General features: G+C 44.2%; 2 protein-coding genes across 2 annotated transcripts in view; one reads left to right on the forward strand and one right to left on the reverse strand.

Annotated features, from left to right (window-relative positions):
• Positions 1 to 2: 2 nt before the first annotated feature.
• On the reverse strand, positions 3 to 7,750 carry LOC311109817 (AP-1 complex subunit sigma-2). The gene is made up of 5 exons (XM_084152814.1): positions 7,664 to 7,750; positions 6,625 to 6,803; positions 5,908 to 6,016; positions 5,126 to 5,263; positions 3 to 1,638 (listed from the first exon to the last, which is right to left on the reverse strand). The coding sequence occupies exons 2-5, from the start codon at positions 6,801 to 6,803 to the stop codon at positions 1,591 to 1,593; spliced, it is 474 nt and encodes a 157-aa protein (XP_084008940.1). The 5' UTR covers positions 7,664 to 7,750; the 3' UTR covers positions 3 to 1,590.
• A 460-nt stretch (positions 7,751 to 8,210) lies between these two features.
• Positions 8,211 to 14,313, forward strand: part of LOC311109818 (phosphorylase b kinase regulatory subunit alpha, liver isoform-like) — a 30,529-nt gene continuing 24,426 nt past the window's right edge. The window contains exons 1-9 of the mRNA XM_084152815.1: positions 8,211 to 8,468; positions 8,634 to 8,725; positions 10,285 to 10,443; positions 10,745 to 10,792; positions 11,003 to 11,171; positions 11,428 to 11,510; positions 12,327 to 12,407; positions 12,592 to 12,690; positions 13,682 to 13,828. Of these exons, the coding sequence (XP_084008941.1) occupies positions 8,648 to 8,725; positions 10,285 to 10,443; positions 10,745 to 10,792; positions 11,003 to 11,171; positions 11,428 to 11,510; positions 12,327 to 12,407; positions 12,592 to 12,690; positions 13,682 to 13,828 (864 nt within the window). The 5' untranslated portion in view covers positions 8,211 to 8,468; positions 8,634 to 8,647. The remainder of the gene's footprint in view (positions 8,469 to 8,633; positions 8,726 to 10,284; positions 10,444 to 10,744; positions 10,793 to 11,002; positions 11,172 to 11,427; positions 11,511 to 12,326; positions 12,408 to 12,591; positions 12,691 to 13,681; positions 13,829 to 14,313) is intronic.

Consider the following 14,313-nt stretch of genomic DNA (forward strand, 5'->3'; position numbering starts at 1 on the left):
ACAACCTTTCTGATAAGCCAGAGACATTTATTGTTAATGATTTGCGGTGTTTGAGAGAATTAAAGTAGTAACAATGTTGGCTGTGTTAAAAATAAAAAATAAAAATGCAATACTATGAGATGATTCATAAGGTACACAGGAGCAAGACATGGCGCCCTATTCCCTATATAGTGCACTTCTTCATAGGCTCTGGCCAAAAGTAGTGCACTATGTAGGGAATAGGGTGCCATTTTGGATGTAACCACAGTTAAAGAGCAAATACAGTACAAGCTGACAGATACAGAGAACATTAAATGTCCTAACAGGACACCATTCTAGTCATTGGTAAAGGATTGCCTGAGCAGTCTGATGTACGGTAGACAGGAAATTGCAATAGGTTTAGGCTTCCTTAACCAATGTTTTTTGTAAACAGTTCAATAACAACTGGTCATGTCTGTGTGCACTAAGCACAGGCAGTGATGTAGTGGGAGTACCTCATGATTTGTGCTTCAATTGTCACAACCTTCCTCATAACAAGTAGCCTGGCTGAATCCAAACTGAATAGGTCAGTTTGAAGATCTTTTCACTTAATGAACAGAACAATTCAGTTCAGAACCAGGCTACGAAACAAGTTCCCTAAATGCATTTTCATTGACAGTTAAAGCATTGTGTGATGAATAGAAGTTTGATTAGTAACAGAATCCCTTCTTGTTCATTTCCACTGGTGTTAGTCTTCCCTTGCCTTTGTAAAGCATGCAGAGTGGGCTGAGTCCCAGTTGTGTTTGTGCAGTCTTTCCAACTGAACATATGGAACGACATAGGACGTAGCAAGACAGCACAAAGATCTGGGACTCGGGCTACACAGAACAAGGCTGGGGTCAATTCCATTTCAATTCAGGAATACACTGATATTCCAATGCAAATGTCCTTCCATGCTTTTCAGTGAGTAAAAATTGAAATGGTCAATTTTACTTTCTGAATTGAAATGGAATGGAATTGACCCCAACCCTGAGAGAGAGCGCATATTTTTCCCTAAACACCATTTATCTTCAAAACTATAGAATGATTATAACACAGTGTTCTTTGGTCAAACAATGAAAGAATGAACACTTTTAACTGTAACACTTCTTTAAAAATACTGACATTGTGAATACTTTTAACTGTAACACTTCTTACAAATACTGACATCGCTTTGCTTACTTTACTTGTGAAAATCCCATTAAAGTAAAATGGGGTTTATCTTACTCTTTATGATATACTTTGAATTGTTTTCCATTGTCTAGACTGAAGTTAAAGTGGCCATCATGGACATGTACAACAAAACACTGACTTAAGGAAGGTGGGTGAGATATGTTATTATTGGTGTAGTTTGTGGCTACTGGCTACATATACCATAGGGGTTTCAAAAGGTGACAGCGGGTGTAGACGAGGCATGGTACAAAAACGGAACAGACAGTTGGCACAAGTAATATTAGCAACATCATAGAGTTTTAGTACAAGACAACACCACTACACATTAAAGGAGAGATAGAGAAAGAAAGATGTGTGGGCCCTGTGAAGAGAGAGAGTAAAGAGAGGGAGATGGTTGGGGCAGTGATGGAGGGCGGGAGTTTATGTCAGGCCGATCTCCTCCAGGACACTCCGTGGGGCTTCAGCTTCCTAAGGTAACAGAAAAGAGGATAAGTTGAGATGGATAAGGCACTGCAGTCAGTCTCTAAAGATGGACCAGAGTTTAATTGGTGTATGGAGTGGAGTGCATACAAGAAAAAGGTCTTTGTGGAGACTAAGCAAGAGCATGTAGCCTAAATGCAATGACTTGAGTAACTGCTCCAACGCTACTATTAAACAATGCATATCAGGTAAATGCAGGGGTGCAACTTTGGTTTTAGAAGTGAGGGGGACATAAGTATTATTAATTTGTATTTTTTTTGTCGGATAAACACTCCAAACAGCCTACCCGACCTCTCGGAGGCGTCCGCATGGTCCTAAAGCACACTGTTGCCTTGATTTGTATCACATTCCAATGATAAAACGGGGGGGGACAAAAATGCAATTTCAGAATGTGTGTGGGGGGAGGGGGGGATGTCCCCCTTGTCCCCAGTGAAAGTTGCACCCCTTGGTAAATGTAACAGTAACACTTACTTTGGCATCCTAGCAGGAGGTGAAGCACAGAAAGGAGAGAAAAGCACTTTTTCAATACAACTGACGCTAGAGCAGTTGGTCTAAATCAGTGGAGGTGAGGACGGCTCATTATATTGGCTGCAAATGGAAGGGCATCAGACCATGTGTTTGATACCATTCCGCTCCAGCCACTACCACGAGCCCGTCCTCCCCAATTTAGGTGCCACTAACCTCCTGTGGTCTAAATTAGCAATAAAGGAAAGGCACCAAATGTCCAATCCAGACTGATTAGTTGTGGCTTCAAATTGGTCTATTAATAAAGGTCTTTCATCAATAATAGCTCAGACACATGGTAGGATTGTCAACCGTTCGCCTGCCGACAGTACTTAGCACCTCTGAACAGGGTTGTCACACAGCAAAGACCTTGAAGTCGTCAGCCACGTTAAAATACTCCAAACCAGAAGGTGGCAGTATCATTGTTTGGCAATGGATGTCCGTGTGTGTTGCTTTATGGTCAAGTTTAGTCAACGTTAGCTAGCTGCACTAACGTTGCTATTGTTGTAGAAAGCCCTTGTTGACACTAGCCAGATGGCCACAGCTAGATGACTAGCAATATTAGTTTTTTTTTTTTTTACTCGCTATAATCGCATACAGCCCATATATAGACTTTTAGCTAGCTGGCTAACGTCAGCTAAATGGTTAGCATGATTCGCTAGCTACCTAGCTGTTGTGCTAGCTAGGTAAAGTGACTCTCAGCAGCCAGCTACAGGCAGCTGCTTCATGGAATCGAATCCATTGTGATTTAATTATAATGTTACCAGCGACAGTGGCCAGATAGATAGCTTGGTAAAGCATTTAGTGTTGTGTGCATTGTGTTGCATTTACCACCTCATTCGTTTCATATGATGTGTGTGTGACCGCCGGGCTCAGCAAGCTAACGCTAACTACGAGATGGGTTTGTTGTTTAGCAGAGACGTGGTTGGCTTACATTGTTCTTTGTCTGAATTCGCAGGTTTTATGCACCAGCCAAGCTTCTGTTAGAGCATGATGGTTTTCTTTTGATTAGATTGTTGACAACATGTAAACTATATTTCTTCTCCAATGTTTATTGAAAACATAAATACATTTGCAAAATGAGCACTTGTTGTCACTCAAATACATAGGATGTCCACCCACTCTGCCCAAAGTGGGTGAAAACGAGCTTTGGTGATTGCATTTCACTTCCTTATGCTATAAAATAAATTTTACCAAGACAAATATGACTCTTCATGTTCTGAATCGTTCAGTGGGGTCTTTCTCGAACATATCATTAACATTATATATAAAAAAGTCGGGTTTTGTAACCTAATACATCCGATAATAAGCACCGAGGTCTGTTGATAGAACAATATTAAAGTAGTCGAAATGAGCCACCTACTCTTTTCCACATGGCTAGCAACAATGACCAGAAGCTGCAATCTGACCATCCAGAATCACAACAACACAGACTTCTGCCCCATTGAAGCCTTTTCGTGACGTTGTCAGCCAAGCCTTGTATAAACTAGTGCACATGATCAAACCTAACAAAAATAATCCTTCTTCAAGCAAACACTCCTTGGCTAGACGTAAAATATATAAAGACTTGCTCTAGAAGAAAAAAAAAAAAAAGTAGAAACAGCAGGTTCATCGCTACTAGGTCGGCACGTCTTTTGTTCTAGCAAGAGAAGGAACGGCCGTCTACTGTGATACGTACCTATCGGCAGTCTGATTCTCCAGTGTTTCATGCTTAAAGGTAGTCATGAATGAGAACTGAATAGTGAGTGAAGCCCTCTTTATGAATAGAGGCAGTGAGAGCTCAGACAGCCAACCCTGGGGAGGTTCCCATAGTTCAGTCATATGGCTGTGGCCTCAGGCAGTGGGAGTGCCTGGAATACCAATGCAACCGACAGGCTGCCAGACGAATAACATTAGACTGAATACAGTAGTACTATAGACAATAACACTTTTAACGCAAATCATCTCAACAATTCAAGAATTACATCTAGGAGTCAGAGAGATGGATAAAAAGAACATGACACCAACTCATCCAGGGCATAGCCCAGAGATGTCGTGACACCAACTCATCCAGGGCATAGCCCAGAGATGTCGTGACACCAACTCATCCAGGGCATAGCCCAGAGATGTCGTGACACCAACTCATCCAGGGCATAGCCCAGAGACGTCGTGACACCAACTCATCCAGGGCATAGCCCAGAGATGTCGTGACACCAACTCATCCAGGGCATAGCCCAGAGATGTCGTGACACCAACTCATCCAGGGCATAGCCCAGAGATGTCGTGACACCAACTCATCCAGGGCATAGCCCAGAGACGTCGTGACACCAACTCATCCAGGGCATAGCCCAGAGACGTCATAACACCAACTCATCCAGGGCATAGCCCAGAGACGTCATAACACCAACTCATCCAGGGCATAGCCCAGAGACGTCATAATACCAACTCATCCAGGGCATAGCCCAGAGACGTCATAACACCAACTCATCCAGGGCATAGCCCAGAGATGTCATAACACCAACTCATCCAGGGCATAGCCCAGAGATGTCAGGAACAGAGCAGATCCCCCTGATGGGAGTCTTACCTCCTGCAGCAGGTCGGCCTGCTCTATAGCCTTCAGGACGTTCTTCTTGGAGGTCAGGGTTAGTGTTGGGGTCAGAGGTTAAGGGTCAGTGGGGAGTCTTACCTCCTGCAGCAGGTCGGCCTGCTCTATAGCCTTCAGGACGTTCTTCTTGGAGGTCAGGGTTAGTGTTGGGGTCAGAGGTTAAGGGTCAGTGGGGAGTCTTACCTCCTGCAGCAGGTCGGCCTGCTCTATAGCCTTCAGGACGTTCTTCTTGGAGGTCAGGGTTAGTGTTGGGGTCAGAGGTTAAGGGTCAGTGGGGAGTCTTACCTCCTGCAGCAGGTCGGCCTGCTCTATAGCCTTCAGGACGTTCTTCTTGGAGGTCAGGGTTAGTGTTGGGGTCAGAGGTTAAGGGTCAGTGGGGAGGCTTACCTCCTGCAGCAGGTCGGCCTGCTCTATAGCCTTCAGTACGTTCTTCTTGGAGGTCTCCTGAGCCTCTCCTCCCAGCAAGAACTCATCCAGGATGAAGTAGGCCTTCTCAAAGTTAAAGATGATGTCCAGCTCACACACCTGAGACGGAGACAGACACATTAGACACCAAGAGGGAACTCATTGTAAGTACTTGTCCTTGGCTATGTTTTCTTACTGTTTTTAATGTGAGAGCTCATTTACAATGTATTTATTCCAAATGGTAAATCCATTTGAACAGCTCCATTAGACACAGGGAACACCCAGACCCTGTCTTACAGATCTGATCATTTGGATAGGCGGTAAGCAATGGTGCTTTAACATAATATGGCCACTGTCATGAACACAAACAGGACCACAGAGAGAACAATATGGCCACTGTCATGAACACAAACAGGACCACAGAGAGAACAATATGGCCACTGTCATGAACACAAACAGGACCACAGAGAGAACAATATGGCCACTGTCATGAACACAAACAGGACCACAGAGAGAACAATATGGCCACTGTCATGAACACAAACAGGACCACTGAGAGAACAATATGGCCACTTTCATGAACACCAACAGGACCACAGAGAGAACAATATGGCCACTGTCATGAACACAAACAGGACCACAGAGAGAACAATATGGCCACTGTCATGAACACCAACAGGACCACAGAGAGAACAATATGGCCACTTTCATGAACACCAACAGGACCACAGAGAACAGCAGCAGTGGGAAATATGAAAACTCACACTGCCAAAGTACTTATCCAGCAGCTCTACGTATCTGTGGATGATCTCCAGTGTGATGAGCTCATTGTCTTGGTCCTCCACTGCACAGCAGAAATACAGGCTGGCGTATCTGGAAGACAGGATAATACAGGGATAAACAGCAGAAATACAGGCTGGCGTGTCTGGAAGACAGGATAATACAGGGATAAACAGCAGAAATACAGAATGGCGTATCTGGAAGACAGGATAATACAGGGATAAACAACAGAAATACAGGCTGGCGTATCTGGAAGACAGGATAATACAGGGATAAACAGTAGAAATACAGGCTGGCGTGTCTGGAAGACAGGATAATACAGGGATAAACAACAAAGGCACTAGCCTTGGGCCACATTCTGACAAACATATCATTTTGTAGCATCAGACGGCCTTCACCATTCTGAGAAGTTTGAGTGCAGTAACAAAATGGCACCCTGACTGAAAACAAAACCGTTACAGTAAGGGTACCTCCCTAGCAGGAAAGTGTTATTGAAAAACAAACTTCTGAAGCTTGGCATAATTGTAGTATAGTGGTTTGAGACATTAGCGAGTAGAGTTTGAGATCAATTTAGTTTTCAAATACGGCAATTTCAGGAAGTGAAACCTTTAACAAAGATTGTGAAATTCCCTTCCTTAATTGACCTCAACCCTTTCAGATGGAGTCCACATTTCCCCCCATTAACCCTGTCTGTCTCTGACCTCTTGTAGACGATCTTGAGGTCCCTCCATTCCAGGAAGGAGCACATCTTGGGCTTGCGGGCTAGAATGGTCTGGACCAGGTCCCTGGAGATCTTCTTCCTCTCCTTGTCTGACAGGGGAACATACCACTTCTGCAGCCGCAGCTTCCCCTGCCGACTGAACAGCAGCATGAACTGCATCTGGTGGGAGGGAGGAGAAGAGATGAGGACAGAGGAAAGGGAGAATGAGAGGAGAAAGACGGAGATGAGAAGGACAGAGGAGAGGACAGGAGAGGAGGAGAGAGACGGAGAATGAGAGAAGGACAGAGGAGAGGACAGGAGAGAAACGGAGAATGAGAGGAGGACAGGAGAGGAGGAGAGAGACGGAGAATGAAAGAAGGACAGAGGAGAGGACAGGAGAGTGGGATGGGGAGAGGAGATATGAGAGGAGACAAGGATCAATACAAGTGTAGTACGGGTGGTTTGGTGGGCTTTAGCTCATTGGGATGATTCTGTTTTAAGGCCCACAGGAGACTTGAACCCAGTCTGTTTAGTAAAGTCATCAATACAGAGGCAGGGTGAGGGTGTATGTTGGAGCAAGGAGGTAAAGTAGCAAAACATAATGCTAGTTGGCTTCCATAGCTAGTTAAAGGTCTTCTCCATAGTCAAGACCTCATATGGGCTTTTCTGTCTAACTATCTAGCCAACTGAGGATTTGCCTATCAAAACAAATACAATTTCCTAGTCATATAACTAGCTAGCCTAGTTGTTGTTTTTGCTCTCAGTACATTAGTTAGCTAGCTTATGGCCCTCAGTACATTAGTTAGCTAGCTTATGGCCCTCAGTATATCCAGGACATTGGAGTGTAAAGCTAGCTCAGAGGTGGACTGGGGAAGAATCTTTGGCTAGCTAACACTAGCAGCTAACATGCACAGGAAGGATGTCCAGCTAGCTACTTTTTCAATGGCTTTTTGTGGACAATATCAGAAGCGCAGTGCGCTTTTGCTTTCAACATGTGCAATTGCAACGACTAGCCAAACAAATAAGGAGGTAAAACTTACCTTTAGCTTGATTGTTGACTCAAATACACTATGAATTGTTGATTCAAATCTATTCTTTAGAAATGTGCAGTCCCACCCTGTGAAGTGGGCAAGCCGTTCAGCGGGGGATGCAGTTAGATCTATTTTGATTGGTTGACACATCTACTGTCCGGATTTTTGATTGGCTTAAAAATTCCGTTATCCCAGTCCCTTGTTTACTATGCACGCAGAATGTAAATGGTCAAGGTGGGGTCGCACTGGCATCAATCAAAGTATTCTGAAAATATGAAAATATTAGATTGAACAGAATGAGGCCAAGGTGATACAAAGACCACAGAAAGTAAATGAGTAAAAGAGAAAGCACAGCCCCCACAAAATCTGCCATTCTTTGTTGGTTTAAATCTAGATATATGTTATGTTCAATTAAAAATCACAGATTCTATCAATAATTAATATATAATCATAAATCTAGGGATGTAATAACCAACTCATCTTCTCTATGTTGGCTGCTCTAGCGCCCCCTTTATGGCAACTGTATACCGGACATTCTGTCCACATCAGGAAGAGGAGAGGCAAATTGAGAGACCGAGAGGAGCAGTAATGGCAGTAGTCTAACGTTACATGTGAAGGAATGGTGGATGTTGAGCTAAAAACACCTCCGCGACGTGAAGTATTCGGTAATATTCTGACACTGCCTCTACTGCGCTGGAGCAACTAGGATTTTTGTGAAATGCGGTGAATGAACGTGGAATTGTTAGCTGCTAACGTTACTGCAAAGCTGCCAACAACGATATTTATGCATTGCACAATAACTGATGGATTCAAGGTAGGTGACTTTCTATGCAGAAAGTAATGTAATTTGATTACAGCATATATTGCAGTACTTTTACTATTGCAGATGCTTCACAGGCAGTCAGGAGTCACGACTACTGTACCCTACTAGAAATAATCCTGCTCTAACTAGCTGTCTGTCATAATTTGATATTGACAGATAGAGACGCCAGCATGCGGAGCCGCAGTAACTCAGGTGTGAAGCTCGATGGATTCGCCAGGCTCGTTCATGAGACTATTCTATGTCACCAGGTATGTTTCATTATGTAACGTACCACTGCCAGACATAATGTCACGTTATGTCATGCGAATAACATTCATACAGTTGCCGTTTGCAATGAAAGAAGTCGTGCACAATAGGTCTAATGATATTGATACCGCAGTAAAATCCCCACAGTAGGCTATACGTCCGTTACTTATCCTTAGAAAGCCAAGAGTCAATAGCTATTATTTGTTTAAATGCACAAACTGTCCTGGCATGACCTCCCTAAAATAAATAAAAGCTTGGACAAAGGTCAACTTAAAATAGCGAGAGAACATAGAAAGTATTTGTCTTATCTACTCTACTTGAGTTCAGTACACACTCTTTCCTCTCTCTCTCGCTCATATATATATATATATATATATATACTACCAGTCAAAAGTTTGGACACACCTACTCCTTCAATTTTTTATGTTGTAGAATAATAGTGAAGACATCAAAACTATGAAATAACACATATGGAATCATGTAGTAACCAAAAAAGTGTTAAACAAATCAAAATATATTTTATATTTGAGATTCTTCAAATAGCCACTCTTTGCCTTGATGACATCTTTGCACACTCTTGGCATTCTCTCAACCAGCTTCATGAGGTAGTCACCTGGAATGCATTTCAATTAACAGGTGTGCCTTCTTAAAAGTTAATTTGTGGAATTTCTTTCCTTCTTAATGCGTTTGAGCCAATCAGTTGGGTTGTGACAAGGTAGGGGGGGTATACAGAAGACAGCCCTATTTGGTAAAAGACCAAGTCCATATTATGGCAAGAACAGCTCAAATAAGCAAAGAGAAACGACAGTCCATTATTACTTTAAGACATGAAGGTCAGTCAATACGGAACATTTCAAGAACTTGGAACGTTTCTTCAAGTGCAGTCGCAAAAACCATCAAGCGCTATGATGAAACTGGCTCTCATGAGGACCGCCACAGGAATGGAAGACCCAGAGTTACCTCTGCTGCAGAGGATAAGTTAATTACAGTTACCAGCCTCAGAAATTGCAGGCCAAATAAATGCTTCACAGAGTTCAAGTAACAGACACATCTCAACATCAACTGTTCAGAGGAAACTGCGTGAATCAGGCATTCGTGGTCGAATTGCTGCAAAGAAACCACTACTAAAGGACACCAATAAGAAGAAGAGACTTGCTTGGGCCAAGAAACACGAGCAATGGACATTAGACCGGTGGTAATTTGTCCTTTGGTCTGGAGTCCAAATTGGAGATTTTTGGTTCCAACTGCCGTGTCTTTGTGAGATGTGGTGTGGATGAACAGATGATCATGCATGTGTATTTCCCACTGTAAAGCATGGCGGAGGAGGTGTTATGGTGTGGGGGTGCTTTGTTTAACACTTTTTGGGTTACTAAATTATTCTATATGTGTTATTTCATAGTTCTGATGTCTTCACTATTATTCTACAATGTAGAAAATAGTAAAAATAAATAAAAACCCTGGAATGAGTAGGTGTGTCCAAACCTTTGACTGGTGCTGTATATATATATCTGTGTTTGTGTGTCTCTGTCTGCCTGTCTAACCTGTGTGTGTGTATCTCCAGAACCCAGTGACAGGCCTGTTGCCCTGCAGTGTCCAGCTGCCAGATGCCTGGGTGCGTGACAATGTCTACAGCATCCTGGCGGTGTGGGGTCTGGGGATGGCCTACAGGAAGAACGCTGACCGGGATGAGGACAAGGCCAAGGCCTACGAACTGGAGCAGGTGACTAGCTGGCTCCCACCTCACAGCATGCTGTACTGGATGATCTGTGCTGGAAAGGGTGTCTAAATATTCCTTGACTGCATGGCCCCGACCTCATGGCACGCTGTGTCAAAACAAGACATTCCTTTACAGAAATATGTTAGTGTTTTCCATGCATGTTGTCCTATGATCTATGTTGTAGGCCACAGGCAGAGATCGGCACATTTCATTCCCTGGAGTCCTGAATAGATAGACTTGGGAAAGCAGGAGTTACTGATCCATGTAAGGTGTGGTAAATATCTATATTGTTATTATTCTACAGAGTGTTGTCAAGCTGATGCAAGGGCTGCTCCAGTGTATGATGCGACAGGTAGGTTACCGTGGTTACTGCCAACTTCCTTCTACCTTCACCTCTCTATGGATTCATTTATTGGTGTAATTACATGTAACAACACAATCACTAGTGCATGTCATAAGGGCAACAATGCCCTATACTGTGGGAGCATCTCTGCATGTGTTTCTGCCTTGGTGTGGCTGTGGAATAGCCTCTCTGAACATGTCAGTGTGTGTCTGACTACAGGTGACCAAGGTGGAGAAATTTAAACACACCCAGAGCCCCAAGGACTGCCTGCACGCCAAGTACCACACCCCCACCTGTGCCACCGTGGTGGGGGACGATCAGTGGGGACACCTGCAGGTTGATGCCACCTCTCTGTACCTACTGATCTTGGCTCAGATGACTGCCTCAGGTACCGTACTGTGAGGGTGTGTGTGGTGGGGGGGTAGTATGAAAAAATGTATGCACTCACTAACTGTAAGTCGCTCTGGATAAGAGCGTCTGCTAAATGACTAAAATGTAAAATGTAGGGTGTGTGTGTGGTGGGGGGGGGGTAGGGTGTGTGTGTGTGTGGAGGGGGGTGGTGTGCGGCTGGCAGATCATCTCATTGTGAAATCATTTGACTGTATAACCGGCGTCGTTCTTTATCCCTGTCTGGTCGTCTCCAGGTCTTCGTCTTGTATCAAACCTGGATGAAGTGGCTTTTATCCAGAACCTGGTCTTCTACATTGAGGCTGCTTATAAAGTTGCGGTAGGTAGTGTTCAAGGTCTGTTTGAGCAAGGCTCTATTCTTCTAACCTCACTAGCATACGACTTAGCATCAAGTAGTATAAGCTAAGTCTGAACATAATGGAGTGAGAAGCAATACTATACTGAAGATCAAATATGAATATCTGTAGAGGTAGTGGAGACTACAGAAGGGTTGTGCTTCAATGAACACCTTACCAAACAGACGTTTTACATGGATTATACTGTATATTGTAAACTCCCACACCATTAACTTTCTGATTGGTCGGTACAAGAACTACCAATACATTTCATTGGTCAACATGGGAACATCAGCACTTAACCCTAAAAGCATCAACATATTTTTAGCTTAAAAGCGCCAACAGGTCAAAGGTCTGTGTAGTCAGCTACAACAGATAATTATAAACTAACAGGTGAAAACTACTTAGCCAAATATGGCATTAACATGATGTCAACAGAGAGCTGACATGGTACTTAAAAATAAATGGTTCAACTGGTCAACAACTGAAGTTTCCCATCCAGGAGAATGTGTCTTGGTTAGTGACTTCACTAACCAGAATAAGCAGATAGTCCAGAGGAATCTCCCTCTCAGCGTTTCTGAGAATAGCACCATTTCTGAACAGATGTGAGGAGTTAAAACACACTGCATACGTACTACTGATTACTATTTGTGTAAATATAATGTATAGAATATACAATATAAATCGGATTAGGTCAAATAAAATTATATTTAGGTTCAAAATTTAAGGTCTTCAATAGTACGATTTTCAACCTGGTTGTCATGGTAACTCTGTGTGTCTCTCTCTCTCTCTCTGTGCAGGATTATGGGATGTGGGAACGAGGGGACAAGACCAACCAGGGGATCCCAGAACTGAACGCCAGCTCTGTGGGAATGGCCAAGGTAATGAAGCTTTAGATGTAATACTTGTCCTATATGTAGCAATGATAATACATGGTTCCCTTTCATGCCTCCAATCCTATCTTAACTACCATATCTAGACTCATTACGTTCCTCTTATCGCAACACAGCTGCTATATCTAAACTCATAAAACAACAACATATTGTGGTTGTGTTTTATGTTCAGGCCGCGTTGGAGGCCATTGACGAGCTGGACCTCTTTGGGGCTCACGGAGGACCGAAATCTGTCATTCACGTTTTGCCGGACGAGGTGGAGCACTGCCAGGTACTGGGATAAACATGTCCTGTCTTCTCAAGCCTGGTGAGGGCAGTGTCCAGACTGGTTTAATCTTCTCAAGCCTGGTGAGGGCAGTGTCCAGTCTGGTTTAATCTTCTCAAGCCTGGTGAGGGCAGTGTCCAGTCTGGTTTAATCTTCTCAAGCCTGGTGAGGGCAGTGTCCAGTCTGGTTTAATCTTCTCAAGCCTGGTGAGGGCAGTGTCCAGTCTGGTTTAATCTTCTCAAGCCTGGTGAGGGCAGTGTCCAGTCTGGTTTAATCTTCTCAAGCCTGGTGAGGGCAGTGTCCAGTCTGGTTTAATCTTCTCAAGCCTGGTGAGGGCAGTGTCCAGACTGGTTTAATCTTCTCAAGCCTGGTGAGGGCAGTGTCCAGTCTGGTTTAATCTTCTCAAGCCTGGTGAGGGCAGTGTCCAGTCTGGTTTAATCTTCTCAAGCCTGGTGAGGGCAGTGTCCAGACTGGTTTAATCTTCTCAAGCCTGGTGAGGGCAGTGTCCAGTCTGGTTTAATCTTCTCAAGCCTGGTGAGGGCAGTGTCCAGTCTGGTTTAATCTTCTCAAGCCTGGTGAGGGCAGTGTCCAGACTGGTTTAATCTTCTCAAGCCTGGTGAGGGCAGTGTCCAGTCTGGTTTAATCTTCTCAAGCCTGGTGAGGGCAGTGTCCAGACTGGTTTAATCTTCTCAAGCCTGGTGAGGGCAGTGTCCAGTCTGGTTTAATCTTCTCAAGCCTGGTGAGGGCAGTGTCCAGACTGGTTTAATCTTCTCAAGCCTGGTGAGGGCAGTGTCCAGACTGGTTTAATCTTCTCAAGCCTGGTGAGCGCAGTGTCCAGACTGGTTTAAGCAGGTTGTCATATCAACCTTTAAATTATCTGTATGAAACTGACCATTGTCTTACGTCAGATAGCACGACTGATGGTTCCTGGCAACGCGGTGGTGTCAGAATGATGCCATCTGTCAGAAACTGACCACTTTCTATTTGACCTCCCCAGGCTATCCTGTGCTCCATGCTGCCCCGAGCCTCCACCTCTAAAGAGATCGATGCTGGTCTCCTGTCTATCATCTCCTTCCCTGCCTTCGCTGTGGAGGACACAGACCTGGTCACCATCACTAAGACTGAGATCATCTCCAAGCTACAGGTAGATAGGAGCCTGTCTAGGTTTGACCACAGACACAGTGAGATCATCTCTAAGATACAGGTAGATAGGAGCCTGTCTAGGTTTGACCACAGACACAGTGAGATCATCTCAAAGATACAGGTAGATAGGAGCCTGTCTAGGTTTGACCACAGACACAGTGAGATCATCTCTAAGATACAGGTAGATAGGAGCCTGTCTAGGCTGGACCACAGACACATTGAGATCATCTCCAAGCTACAGGTAGATAGGAGCCTGTCACGGCTGGACCACAGACACAGTGAGATCATCTCCAAGATACAGGTAGATAGGAGCCTGTCTAGGTTTGACCACAGACACAGTGAGATCATCTCCAAGCTACAGGTAGATAGGAGCCTGTCTAGGTTTGACCACAGACACAGTGAGATCATCTCCAAGCTACAGGTAGATAGGAGCCTGTCTAGGTTTGACCACAGACACAGTGAGATCATCTCCAAGATACAGGTAGA

Source organism: Coregonus lavaretus, assembly GCF_964263955.1.
Source record: "Coregonus lavaretus genome assembly, chromosome: 35".
Lineage (NCBI taxonomy): Eukaryota > Metazoa > Chordata > Actinopteri > Salmoniformes > Salmonidae > Coregonus > Coregonus lavaretus.